General features: G+C 48.1%; 1 protein-coding gene across 1 annotated transcript in view; it reads right to left on the bottom strand.

The window, feature by feature from the left end:
• Nucleotides 1–13,246, bottom strand: part of LOC125289324 (neurexin-2-like) — an 836,342-nt gene that overhangs the window by 7,014 nt on the left and 816,082 nt on the right. The window contains 1 exon segment of the mRNA XM_048236077.1: nt 8,152–8,230. Within this exon segment, the coding sequence (XP_048092034.1) occupies nt 8,152–8,230 (79 nt within the window).

Raw genomic sequence — 13,246 nt, 5'->3', positions numbered from 1 at the left:
ACCATCACACACAGAGCAGAGCAGAGCAGTCACCAGCAGTCTCTTCACACAGCTTCTGGAGATAGTGTGTGTGTGTGTGTGTGTGTGTGTGTGTGTGTGTCTGCATTAACACAGCCTTTTGCCTCTCCACAAGCAGCTTAGTAGTGACTGGTCCACCAATGTCAAAACACACACACGCACAACACACCCTGCCGTCACAGCATCATGTAATGCATAGCATACACACACACACACACATGCGCGCGCGCACACTCACACACGCACGCACACACACGCACAACACACCCTGTCGTCACACCATCATGTAATGCATAGCACCTGTGTGAGCTCCTGGTGTAGAGGCACAGAGTTAAAACCAGCAGTAAAACCCAGGCTTATTAGTACATTAGTACACACACCACAGCACACTCACACACACACACACACACACATACACACACACACACACACACAAACACACACACACGACTGACCAAAAACAATGCACAAATCAGGGCTGGCATCAGCACCCAGTGTGTGTATTCATCTTCAGGTGTGAATGTGCAGCTCTGTGTGTGTGTGTGTGTATTCATGTATTCATCTTCAGGTGTGAATGAGCAGCGCCGTGTGTGTGTGTGTGTGTGTGTGTGTTCATCTTCAGGTGTGAATGTGTGTGTGTGTGTGTGTGTGTTCATCTTCAGGTGTGAATGTGCAGCTCTGTGTGTGTGTGTGTGTGTGTGTGTTCATCTTCAGGTGTGAATGTCCAGCTGTTCAGAGCTGGTGTGTCTGTGCTAGGGAGCAGCGAGTAGCATACCTAATGCACTCATCTTATCTACAGTGGCCTCACCATAACCCTCTAAAAATATTGATTTATATAAGTGTGTGTGTATGTGTGTGTGTGTGTGTGTGTGTGTGTGTGTGTGTGGCAGATTTGCTTTACATCTCTCTTCTGCTAAACTTGTTCATGTCTCTCATCAAAGTTATTTTCTCTCTCTTTCTCTCTCTCTCTCTCATGCCTGCTACGGATGAATTTGCCTGTGTGTGTAGGCTACGTGGCAGGCATGGCCGATCAGAGGTGCGCATGCAGGTGCGCGTGCAGGTGCGCGGCTAATTGACTGCGTAGGAAAGCCTGCTGAGCTTCTACTCAGTCTTCGGAAGAGACGGAGGTCAAGACGCAACGCTGGCTGGTTAAAATGCAGTCTGCCACCTCTATTCTCTATCCACCTCTATTGGGTTAAATGCAGAGACCAAATTTCCTTCACGGGATCAAAAAAAAGTATATATACTTATACTTACACTATTCACCCTGTCTGAGAAGCCAAAATAAGCTCATATATCTGCATGCATCCATGTGAATGAATGGTATGAATGGTGGGGTGACCTATAGCACACACACACACACACACAAACGCATGCATGCCTGCAGACACACACGCAGGCACACACGGACACGCGTACGCACGCACGCACGCACGCATGCCGTTTAGGCCTCCGCACATAGGTGCCAACGTGAGTGCCATCTGTTAAGGCCTCCGCACATAGGCGCCAACCCTTTCGATGTTACATTCCATTTTGTCCAACACAACTCCACACACCTCTGCCAGATCCTGTCGCGGCTGCCTTGTAGTATAGTTTACGATTCAGGTTCATTTTTGTCAGCGTCAAATTCATTGTTTACCGAATGCTTGTCAGTGAAAAGATTCCAGCACTGGTGGGCATAGGCAAGTGTGGGCGCCAAAGTGCGGAGAGCTTTACCTCATCTCATTTGATCTCATCTCATTTTATCTTATCTCATCTCATTTTATCTCATCTCATCTTCTCTCATCTCATCTCATGTCATCTCATCTTCTCTCTTCCCATTTCATTTAATCTTCTCTCTCTTCCTTTCTAATGCCACATGTGCTTTATTGGTGTAAGAAAATTAGACACAAGTCCAATGATGAAAACTCTTCATCACCTTCTCTTCCTCTTCGCTCTCTCCCATCTCGCCGGGCCTATCTTCATCTCTCTTTCTCCTTACTCTATCACTCTCTTCCTCTCTCTCCCATTTCGCCGGGTCTAGCTTCATCTCTCTTTCTCTCTCTCTCCCTCCCTCTCTCTCTCTCTCTCCCCTCTCCCTCTCCTCACCATGCCTCCTCTCTCCTCCTCTATCTCCTCCCTCTCTATATCCTCTCCTCTCTCCCTGGCCCCTCTCCCCACCATGCTCCTGCCCTCCTCTCTCTCGCCCTCTCTTTCTCCTCATCACCCTCTCTCTCCCCTCCCTCTCTCGCCCCTAAGCCCTCTCCTCTCTCTCCCCTCCTCCCTCTCTCTCACCCGTGCCCTCTCACCGCCCTCTCTTTCTCCCTCTATATCTCTCCCTCTCTCTCTCCCCCTCCATCTCTCTCTCCCCCTGATGTTCAGATGGGCTGACAGTGTCTTCATCTCCCTCTGCTGTGTGTTATTCTAGCAAAGTGGTGGACAGATGTTTCATCCAAATGAACACTCTAAAGTCTCCTCTCTAGATTATTCAGTAGGGGCTCGCCAGAGAAAAAAACCCCACCAAACTCATTAAAGTAGAGAACCGAGTCAGTCCTTTAATCTGACAGGAAAAAGTTGTTTATAATTTCACACACTTGCACGGTGTGTTGGTGTGGACACATACTGTTGACACACTCTGTTGGGTTGGCAGGAGATAATGTCAGTGTGTGTTTTCTTTTGTTCTCTTGCTTTGTTTGTGTGTGTGTGTGTGTGTGTGTGTGTGTGTGTGTGTGTGTGTGTGTGTGTAAGCTCTTTTTATTTGATGAAGCGCAGCACCTCTTTGGAATGTGGAGACAATCAAAGAGACTTGCTTATGTTCTGCCAGATTTAAAACTCAACATGTGCTCACTTAAAAGAAAATTACGTTTCTGAAAATATCACATTCCCACTCAAAACACTTGCATTGAACATTTGTTTAAATATTTATGTGTGAACTTCAGTTTAATGAAACTGGCATTTTACAAATGGCTGCACTGATTAAAGCGCCTGGCATTTTGTTGAGCAGCACAAAATGGAAAATTAACATTCTCGCATTGATATGAGTCTGGTGGTCAGTGGGCTTGTCGCCGCTTTGTTAAAGAATGAGACAATAGCACCGTGAGATGAGACAACAACACCGTGAGATAAGACAATTACACCATGAGATGAGACAACAACACCGTGAGATAAGACAATAGCACCGTGAGATGAGACAACAGCCAGGGCCGCTTCCCGTAGAGAGCCATGAAGCCCAGCAAAGCTTTCAATAAGGCTGACAGCATCTCTGGGTGTCACAGAACAGTAAAGACATTAGAGCTGAGATAACTATACACACCAACTGACCAGCAGACAGTAAGGACATTAGAGCTGAGATAACTACACCAGCTGACCAGCAGACAGTAAGGACATTAGAGCTGAGATAACTATACAGACCAGCAGACAGGAAGGACATTAGATCGGATATATCTATACACACACACCAGGTGACCAGCAGACCAGCAGATAGGACAGACATTAGATCTGAGATAACTATACACACCAGCTGACCAGAAGGCAGTAAGGACATTAGAGCGGAGATAACTATACACACCAACTGACCAGCATACAGGGAGATGGTGGGATGGGGGATAGAGAGAGAGAAAGGAGGAAGAGAGAGAAAGTGAATGAAATACAGAGAGAGAGAGAGAGGGAGAGTGATAGTAAATTAATGAAAGAGAGAGAGAGGAAAGTATGTGGTCAGCATTGATGTGGTCATTGCTCATTTCCCTCTGTGGTCTCAAACGATCCTTTCAGCACCCAGTTTCTGAAGAGGCCAGATTGCTTTTGTTGTTCTATCACTTCTTCTCAGCCTTAAGTATGTGTGGATGTGTGTGAGTGTGTGTGTGTGCGCGCCTCTACTGTATGTGTATTTGTGTGTGTGTGTGTGTGTGTATGTGTGTGTGTGTGTGTGTGTCAATGTGTGTGTGTGTGTCTATGTGTGTGTGTCAATGTGTGTGTGTGTGTGTGTGTGTGTATGTCAATGTGTGTGTGTGTAAATGTGTGTGTGTGTGTGTGTGTGTGTGTGTGTGTGTGTGTGTGTGTCTATGTGTGTGTGCGTGTGTGTGTGTGTGTGTGTATGGGTCCTCCACTGCAGTACTGTAGTAAACTGGGGAGACCCTCATGGGTGCTCCTCCTCCTGTGTGTGTGTGTGTGTGTGTGTGTGTGTGTGTGTGTGTGTGTGTGAGTGTGTGTGTGTCCTGCAGTGGGCTCATTAAAATGGAAAGAATCTAAACCCAGGCTCTGCTGGATGATGTAATTAAGGGAGTCTAACGAGGCCAGAGATTAATTAGGCCGCTGGGAGAGCCCTGCAGGAGAAAGGAAACACACCCACACACACACACACACACACACACAGTGCTGACGCTGACACAAAGCACACCAAACCACACCATTTCACACGCACCCTAGCTCTTAGACCTTTCACACACACACACATCCTCCGTTCCCCTGGGATAGGTGATGTGTATCCAAATGCCAATCAATCCCTCAGTCACGTTCTCTCTCTCCTCTCTCTCTCTCTCTGTTTCTCTCTCTCTCTCTCTCTCTCTCTGTGTTTCTCTCTCTTCTATTTCTGCCTGTATATCTGTCTGTCACTCAATCTTCACTCTCTGGAATCTTTCTCTTTCTTTCCTTTATCACTTTTTCTCTCCCTCCCCCCCTGTCTCTTTCTGGAATCCTTTCTTTCCTTTATCACTTCTCCACTGACATCCCTCCTAGTGCAAGGAAAACAGAATTGTTTGTGTGGACTGATGGTGAACTGTCAACTGTAGCCAACTGTAAAACTAATAAACTTTATTTTACGGTTTGTGAAGGGTGCAGTCCGTCCTTATTTATTTATTAACGAGGTAGGCCTACTAATCACCTTTTACTTTCTTTGGTTGTAGGATAGTCCGTGATTCACATTAGTTTTGGCTATAACTTAATTAGGCTACTAAACGCAAGGCTTACCCAAGTTCTAGGCTATTCTGTCGCCACATTTATAATATTGCTATAAAACCTTCGTTAGTAACAGTCAATACTTTTGCCTGCATCAAATCGCGGTATCCAGATTCAGTGTGCTACCATCGGCTTAACGTGAGTTCTAAGCGTCTTTGTATGCTTATATCTGATTTCACCTCGACTGTGAATGCATGTATATATGTTGTAAGACATGTAAAATAAATGAATGACACTGGCACTACGCACAAATTAATGTAGCCTAAACTTACACCGCGACTTTCCTAATAACTTAAGTTCTCACCAGCCACTGACAGTAGCTAGAATGCATAAAAAACACCGGAAAAACTGTGTTCAGTCCACTAAGTCATAAGCTATCGGCGCTGCGCAGCATCAGTTGTGATATTTATCTTAACGGAGTGTAATCGTAGGTAATGTCATGTATGAAAACTAGTATTGTTAGGCAATACTATAAGTGCAAGTCCAGGGCAGCTGAGGGTGTGGCTGATGACATCATCGATAATAAAGCAGGATGTGCGGTTTCGCTTGTTCAAACAAACTCAAACGGGCTACGGTTTCAGATTTTTCCACTCTGGGACCAGGTTTCAGAAAAGTGCGGTTTCGGGCAGTGAGTTTACAGGATTCGTTTGGACGCTCGGCCAAGACGAAGCAAAACCTCTGCGTTTAACCTAAAAAGCGTCTCCGTGTGGACAGGCCCTCAATCTGTCTGTCCACTCATCCATTTTCCTCCTCACTTTTTTAAAGCTGCCCCCATGGCTCTTACTTCCGTATGTGTGTGTGTGTGTGTGTGTGTGTGTGTGTGTGTGTGTGCTTGTTTGTTGAGATGACACTGTTTATGTGATCTACATCAGGAGTGTTTCACCCTCTGAGAATAGGGGTGAGAAACAAACACGCTCACACCAGGGGGAAGAAGACAAGCTGCTGAAGGCCAACAACACTCTCTCCTCCCACTCTCTACTCTCTACTCTCTCTCTCTTTTTCTCTCTCTCTCTCTCTCTCTCTCTCCCGCTCTCTTTTTCTCTATTTCTCACTCTCTCTCACACACACATGCACACACACACACACACACACACACACACACACACACACACACACACAAATGCACATATTCATTACACATTTGCGTACACATTCTTTGCTGAACTACAATATGTTTTAAAGAGCTGTAATTATATGGAAGGGCATTTTTAACAGCCACTAATGTTTCTCCAGAAACCCCCACGTCACTTTGTGGAGTTATACAGCGACTCTCTCGTACCAACGGCCGAATTGCAGCCATGGCGACATCCGGTACCAACACTACTCCCACTCGTGACACATTGCTTAATTATGACATCATCAGCGGAATTCTTCTCCTGCATTGAGGCCATCGCCTCATCACCATGGAGACGTGGACCTGAAGCGAAGCATTGTGGGATAAGCGCTTGACAACCATTTTGCATAAATATAATAAGATGGAAAACTACAGATCAAATAGCTAATAGTAAATAGTAAACAGGAAATAGGAATAATAATGTGGACACATGAACCTCATTAAAGATTGCTTTCTTCCCTTTCAAGTTCACCAAGCAGCCCTCCACATCAAGCACTAGCTGTCTTATCTCCATTGCAGGCTACTGAAAGCAGCCCTCCACATCGAGCACTAGCTGTCTTATCTCCATTGCAGGCTACTGAAAGCAGCCCTCCACATCAAGCATTAGCTGTCACATATCCTATGCATATTGAAAGGCCCTCCACTGAAAGCATTAGCTGTCCATATCCACATACGAAAGCAGCCTCCACATCGGGCATTAGCTGTCACATATCCTATGCAGGCTACTGAAAGCAGCCCTCCACATCGGGCATTAGCTGTCACATATCCTATGCAGGCTACTGAAAGCAGCCCTCCACATCGGGCATTAGCTGTCACATATCCTATGCAGGCTACTGAAAGCAGCCCTCCACATCGGGCATGCAGGCTAAAGCTCCTCACCACACTGAGCAAAGAGGCAAGAGTCGTGCGATGGGTTTTTCATCTGTACCTCCATCCCACTGCCAGCAGGGGGCAGAGTGGACAGACGTTCAGGGTACAATCATCGGAGCCACTAAGAGAGTATATTTGTGGCGAGAAATTGAAGTCAACAGATGTTTATTCTTTTCTCGCAAGCGTGAGACAGAATGTTCAAATGTGAGTCTTGTGTGAGAGTTGCCAAGCCTGTGATTTGCCTTGTGGCCCTTTTCTAGTAGCCTCCCCTGTTATGTGTGTGCAGTATGCATGGTGAAAATGACCTTTTGGTCGGTCAGAGGAAGGGTGAGATTGGTGTTGGTTAATTGCTCGTGGTAGCAAGTGACAGGTGCACACTGTACCTATGAGTGCAGTAGAGCAGAAGGACAGAGTAAGAGTCCCTTTGTGGAATTATTGCAATTGATATAATTATCTTACATGGCGTGGTGGTTGTGTAACTGTAAAGCTTAAATGTGCAGCATCTAGTGGTAAGGGTGTTACAACCTCCAAGCGTGTGGTAGGAATACAGGGGCTATCAAGTTGGATAGCACTGAGAGAGGCCCTTTGTGGGCTAGCGTAGCAAGTTAGTGGTACAACATGGCTAACTCCACAGAGATGCACATGCCTCCAATGGAGATATAAAGAGCTCATGCTACGCTAACGCAGAACGCAACTCGTATCTACAAACAGGAGGTCTGAATGACGTATTTCTCTGCTAGTCAAACAACTCTTGAAAGCACAAACAAACAATAAAACGACTTAGTGGAGATGGGTACTACAACTACAGTGTTGAGTAATCCTTCAAATATTCACAGTTTGAATTTGTTGTAGGCATGAATGTAAACTAAGCTTTGTTTATTTGCATCAAAGTCATATAGTGGACCTTCAAGCAGTCCTACAGAGTCATGCTGTGTATTTGGGTTTCTGATGCAACTCTTTGGGTTTACCCTCTGATGTAGAGCAGCTTGTCTGAATAAAACATTCACACACATATTTGGAGGAAAGCCACCACAACAACAATCTCTGGACCAGTCACTGCTGCATGGGGAGATATAAGGCAGATACAGGAGTGCTTTCATACAAATATAGGAAAGTGTGTGTGTGTGTGTGTGTGTGTGTGTGTGTGTGTGTGTGTGTGTGTGTGCGCGTGTGTTTGAGCCCCAATTCTATAGACAGAACCAGCAGGTTGGACTCACCATTTCCCGGCTCACACTCCTCAAGGTCCTCGTCATCACTTGGACATTCCGCTGAGGCGACAAACAGGTCGTCTGTGTTCTACAGAGAGACAGACAGGGAGAGTGAAGAGAGTAAGTCATATGTGTGTTCTACAGAGAGACAGACAGGGAGAGAGAAGAGAGTGAGTCATATGTGTGTTCTACAGAGAGACAGACAGGGAGAGTGAACATCTGTTCAAAGTATTTATCAAAATACAGGCTTCAGTTTGTTGACACCATTGTGATAACATCTGTTCATCTTTTCCAAACACGTGTCAAGTTTTCTTTTTTTTATAGATACCTTATTGGTGTAGCCTAGTAGTACAGATGATCTCCTCCTGTAACTCACATGCCAATCCTATCCAACTTATCACTGCAAATTTATTCAGACATCAGCCCTCATTGACCAACACACACCCCATTATTCTCCTCACACACAACCCATACTCTTCGACACACCTCACTGACACCTTCACACACACTTAGCACAAGGAAGTGTTTCTTTCTCAGATTAATAATTTCTGCCTTGTGTAGTGGCTAATTGTGTTGCATCTGACAGTAACTTGACTTAACTTAACACTGAGAGTGTGCATGTGTGTGTGTGTGTGTGCGCGCGCGCACGTGTGTGTGTGTGTGTGTGTGTGTGTGTGTGCGCGTGTGTGTGCGTGTTTGTGTGTGTGTGTGTGCGCGCGTGTGCGTGTTTGTGCATGTTTGTGTGTGTGTGTGTGAGTGTGTGTGTGTGTGTGTGTGTGTGTGAGTCTCAGATTAATCATTTCTGCCTTGTGTAGTGGCTAATTGCGTTGCATCTGACAGTAACTTGACTTAACACTGAGAGTGTGCGTGTGTGTGTGTGTGTGTGTGTGCGCATGCGTGTGCGTATGTGTGTGTGTGTGCGCGCGTGCGTGTGTGTGCGCGTGCGCGCGTGTGTGTGTGTGTGTGTGTGTGTGTGTGTTGTCTGCAGCATGGCTGTGTGGAGAGCGTGTGTGATTCATTATTAATGACCAGCCTGGTCTTGCTATTAATCACATGCGACTCAAAGGCAGGAAAGACCTAACCAACACCAGCCCTCATAGAGGTAGGGGAGGTCAGAACTCTCTCTCTCTCTCTCTCTCTCTCCTCTCTCTCTCCCTTCTCTCTCTCTCTCTCTCTCTCCTTCTCTCTCTCTCTCTTTCCCCTGTCTTTCTGATTTGTCCATCTTTGCATGTGTGTCCATCCTCCAGGGTGTGTTGGTGGATTAGCGGAGCAGTAAACTCTCATGTTGGGGGTGACCACAAGCTCTCTGTTGCAATATCATGCTAGGAACTGAGCACACTGAGGATCGGCCATGGAAAAGGCGCGCAACATGTGCCCGTGCATAGCCAAGGATCTGCTATGGACAGGGTTAGATAACCTCGGCCTCACGCTGCCAAACAGCTCCCCCTGGTGGTCAGAGCTGCTGGGACAAATGCTTGTTTATTGCGTTTGCTGAGGAAAATGTCTGGCTGCAGAACCACTGGCTCACTCTGACCCACAGGCCAGTGTTCTCGACACTGTGGTCACACAATTTCCTCTGGACATGAAACACAGTCTATGGGCCGCACTCGGTGAAGACAAAACCACACGTCTGTACTTTGTTCAAGTAAAATGGCCATTAAATGGCAGAATATTCTATTAGTCACTTTTTAATTCACTTCAGATGTCTACGCATTTGTTTTCCCTGAGGTGGAAGTGGAGGCTGGATATAGAGAAGGACATGTTTCAGACACAGTGCTGAGACACGAAGTGGATAAGATGCTGGATATAGAGAAGGACATGTTTCAGACACAGTGATGTGATGCTGGATATAGAGAAGGACATGTTTCAGACACAGTGATGTGATGCTGGATATAGAGAAGGACATGTTTCAGACACAGTGATGTGATGCTGGATATAGAGAAGGACATGTTTCAGACACAGTGATGTGATGCTGGATATAGAGAAGGACATGTTTCAGACACAGTGCTGAGACAGGAAGGGCTCGGGCTGTAACCCGTCACAAGTGACACAATGCACGCATTGCTCCTTGACTGGCGAGTATTTAGGAGAATTCCACCTGGTTCGAGATGAAAGCCCCGCATTGCATTGTGGGTAGTTTGCTTCACTGCTCAGGAACAGAGGCACCCACGTCAGATCGCTGCCGGTGCTGTCACAGATGCATTGTGGGAGGAAAGGTGATCCCCGCTCCGCCTCTCTCCTGTGAGTCACGATCGAGGTCAAGACCTTCTCTATCCCTCTCTTCTATTCTCTATCCCTCTCTTCTCTTCTCTATCCCTCTCTTCTCTATCCCTCTCTTCTCTTCTTCTCCTTTGTTTTCTTCCTCTCCCTCTCTCTTTCTCTCTGCTTGTCTTCGCGCACCTGAGTCAACAGTGGCTTGCTGAGGACGTGGGGGAAGCGGAGGATGAACGCACTTCAAAAGGTGCTATCAGAGCGTTATTTTACCATCAAAGTGTTGTGTGCGCAGATCAAAGGCTCACCAGTCCAACCGCTCACAGCCAGTCTGTAGCGGGGAAAGTGAAAAAGATGAGATGTTGTTTTAACCCCCATTTTCTCCTCTCTCTCTCCTCCCTCTCTCCTCCTCTCTCTCCCCCTCTCTCTCCTCTCCCCCTCTCCCTCTCTCCCTCTCTCCCCTTTCTCCCTATTCTCTTTTTTTTTATCTCTCTTCATTGCATTCTTTTTTCTCTCTCCATCATTCTCTGTATTAACTTTTTTCATCATTTAATTTCTATCTCCTCCCCCTCCCTATCTCTCTATCCCCCTCTCTATCTCTCCTCTCTGCTTGCCTGTGTTAGCCTTGGTGTGTTTCCTTTAACACCACATTCAGCCCTGATGGTATTTATAGTGCAATTATGTCGCTTGGTCTTGCACAAAATCTCTCCACTCTACGCCTGGCTAGCTTATGCCACTGAAAATGTGTGTGCGTGTGTGTGTGTGTGTGTGTGTGTCTTGGGTGTGTGTGTGTGTGCATGGGTTTTATTTGTGTGTTTACTGTATGTGTATGTGTGTTTGTGTGTGTGTCTGAGTGTGGGTGTGTGAGTGTTGGTGTGTGAGTGTATGGGTTTTGTTTGTGTGTGTGTGTGTGTGTGTGTGTGTTGATAAATGTGTGTATTGCGCTGTGGTCCTGGGTCCATTACACTCGTCTGGGCCATGGGGAGCTGTGAACACACACTGCGGCTAACAAATGCACTCGGCATGGAGGGAGACTCAGCAGCAGCTACTCGGCTCATAAGATCACTGAGCCCCGACGGACCTCTGCCTCCACCCCCTCACCCCCACCACCACCCCCTCACCCCCACCACCACCACCTCCACCACCACCCCCTCACCATCACCCCCCCACCCCCATCCCCTCACCACCACCACCCCTCACCCCCACCACCCCTCACCACCACCCCCTCACCACCACCACCACCACCCCTCACCCCCACCACCCCCATCCCCTCACCACCACCACCCCTCACCCCCACCACCCCCATCCCCTCACCACCACTATCACCACCACCCCCTCACCACCACCACCACCACCCCTCACCCCCACCACCCCCATCCCCTCACCACCACCACCCCTCACCCCCACCACCCCCATCCCCTCACCACCACTATCACCCACCACCCCTCACCACCACCCCCCATCCCCTCACCACCACCACCACCCCACCACCCCATCCCCACCCCCCACCCACTCACCACCACCCATCCACTCACCCACCACCATCACCCCCCACCACCACCTCCACTATCACCCCCTCACCTGCTCCCTGCCTCTACTGTACCCTGAATCCTTAAGCTTCTCTGTCAGGGCTGAGAGTGAAGGGCCTACAGCAGTCCATCTCAGGGCAGCTCTAATGACCAGAGGCATTACCATAATGGCATCCTTCAATTAAGTGCCGCTTGGCATGTAAAATGAATTTCCACGGCGCTCTTGTTTTAATCACAGGCTTGCCAAGTGCACCCCTGTCATTGGACAATATAAACAGCACCATCACTTGGAGAGAGAGAGAGAGAAAGAGAAAGGGAGAGAGAGAGAAATAGGGAGAAAGAGAGAGATAGAGAGAGAGAAAGAGAGAAAGGGAGAGAGGGAGAGAAAGGGAGAGAGGGAGAGAAAGGGAGAGAGAGAGAGAAAGAGAGAGAGAGAGAGAAAGCAAGAGAGAGGCCGAGCGAATGAATGACAGCGAAGTGTGGAGTGGAGATAGTTATTTGTCCATGATGGCGTCTCGCTGAGAGCACACAGGCCACGGCGTCCAGCACTCTACAGCTCGTTTCCTACACAAAGCTACCGTCCTACCGGCCTACCAGCCTACCGTCCTACCGGTCTACCGTCACGTCCAGCGGGCTCCATTATGTCCACGTTGAGTGGTGTCACTGCGCTATTAACCTGGAGCGCTTTCTCCTCAAACACATCTGTGGTCATTACCGTCCTGGTCAAACTGTCCATTATGGCTACAGTGCTGGACTATATATCCATCATGACTAGCTGTGCAACCACACAGCTCACAGCCCAGAGGCTGCTTATGCTATATGTGCCATGGCGGCTCGCAGCTACAGTGCTGGACTGTACACCACCCAAGCTGCAGGCCACAGAGCTACACCTGTACACCTGGGCCAGGTAACCTGCCCACTCCACCCAAGCCGTACGGCCACAGACTGACCTACACCTGAGCCAGGTAACGTGGCCACTCTACCGCTGTAATGGGTGCGTCCCAGGGGTGTCTGTGTGCATGAGTTGGCTGGGTGAGAACGCAGCGCCCCAGTGGCCCGGGGTAACCATGACATCACTCCCCAGCAGCCCGGGGTAACCGTGACATCACTCCGCAGCGGCCCGGTGTAATCGTTACATCACTCCGCAGCTGCCTAAGTGCTAGTTAAAGGGGCCGGGCTGGAGCGCTTTCTGGGGGATACAAGCGCTCTTCTGCGTTCGAGACTAATAATGGCTACCCTCAGCTGCCGACGCTGTCGCCACGGCCCGTTTGGAAAGGCCATGTTGGTTTAATTAAGCAGCCCGTCTCCCACTCCACTCAGCCCCGCACGGCTCTTTGGTCCAGTTTGGCTGTGGGCAAGCGAGT

Source organism: Alosa alosa, chromosome 24 (assembly GCF_017589495.1).
Source record: "Alosa alosa isolate M-15738 ecotype Scorff River chromosome 24, AALO_Geno_1.1, whole genome shotgun sequence".
NCBI classification, from domain to species: Eukaryota; Metazoa; Chordata; class Actinopteri; order Clupeiformes; family Clupeidae; genus Alosa; species Alosa alosa.
The sequence above is the reverse complement of the archived record's forward strand: the minus strand, read 5'-3'. Positions and strand labels throughout refer to the sequence as shown.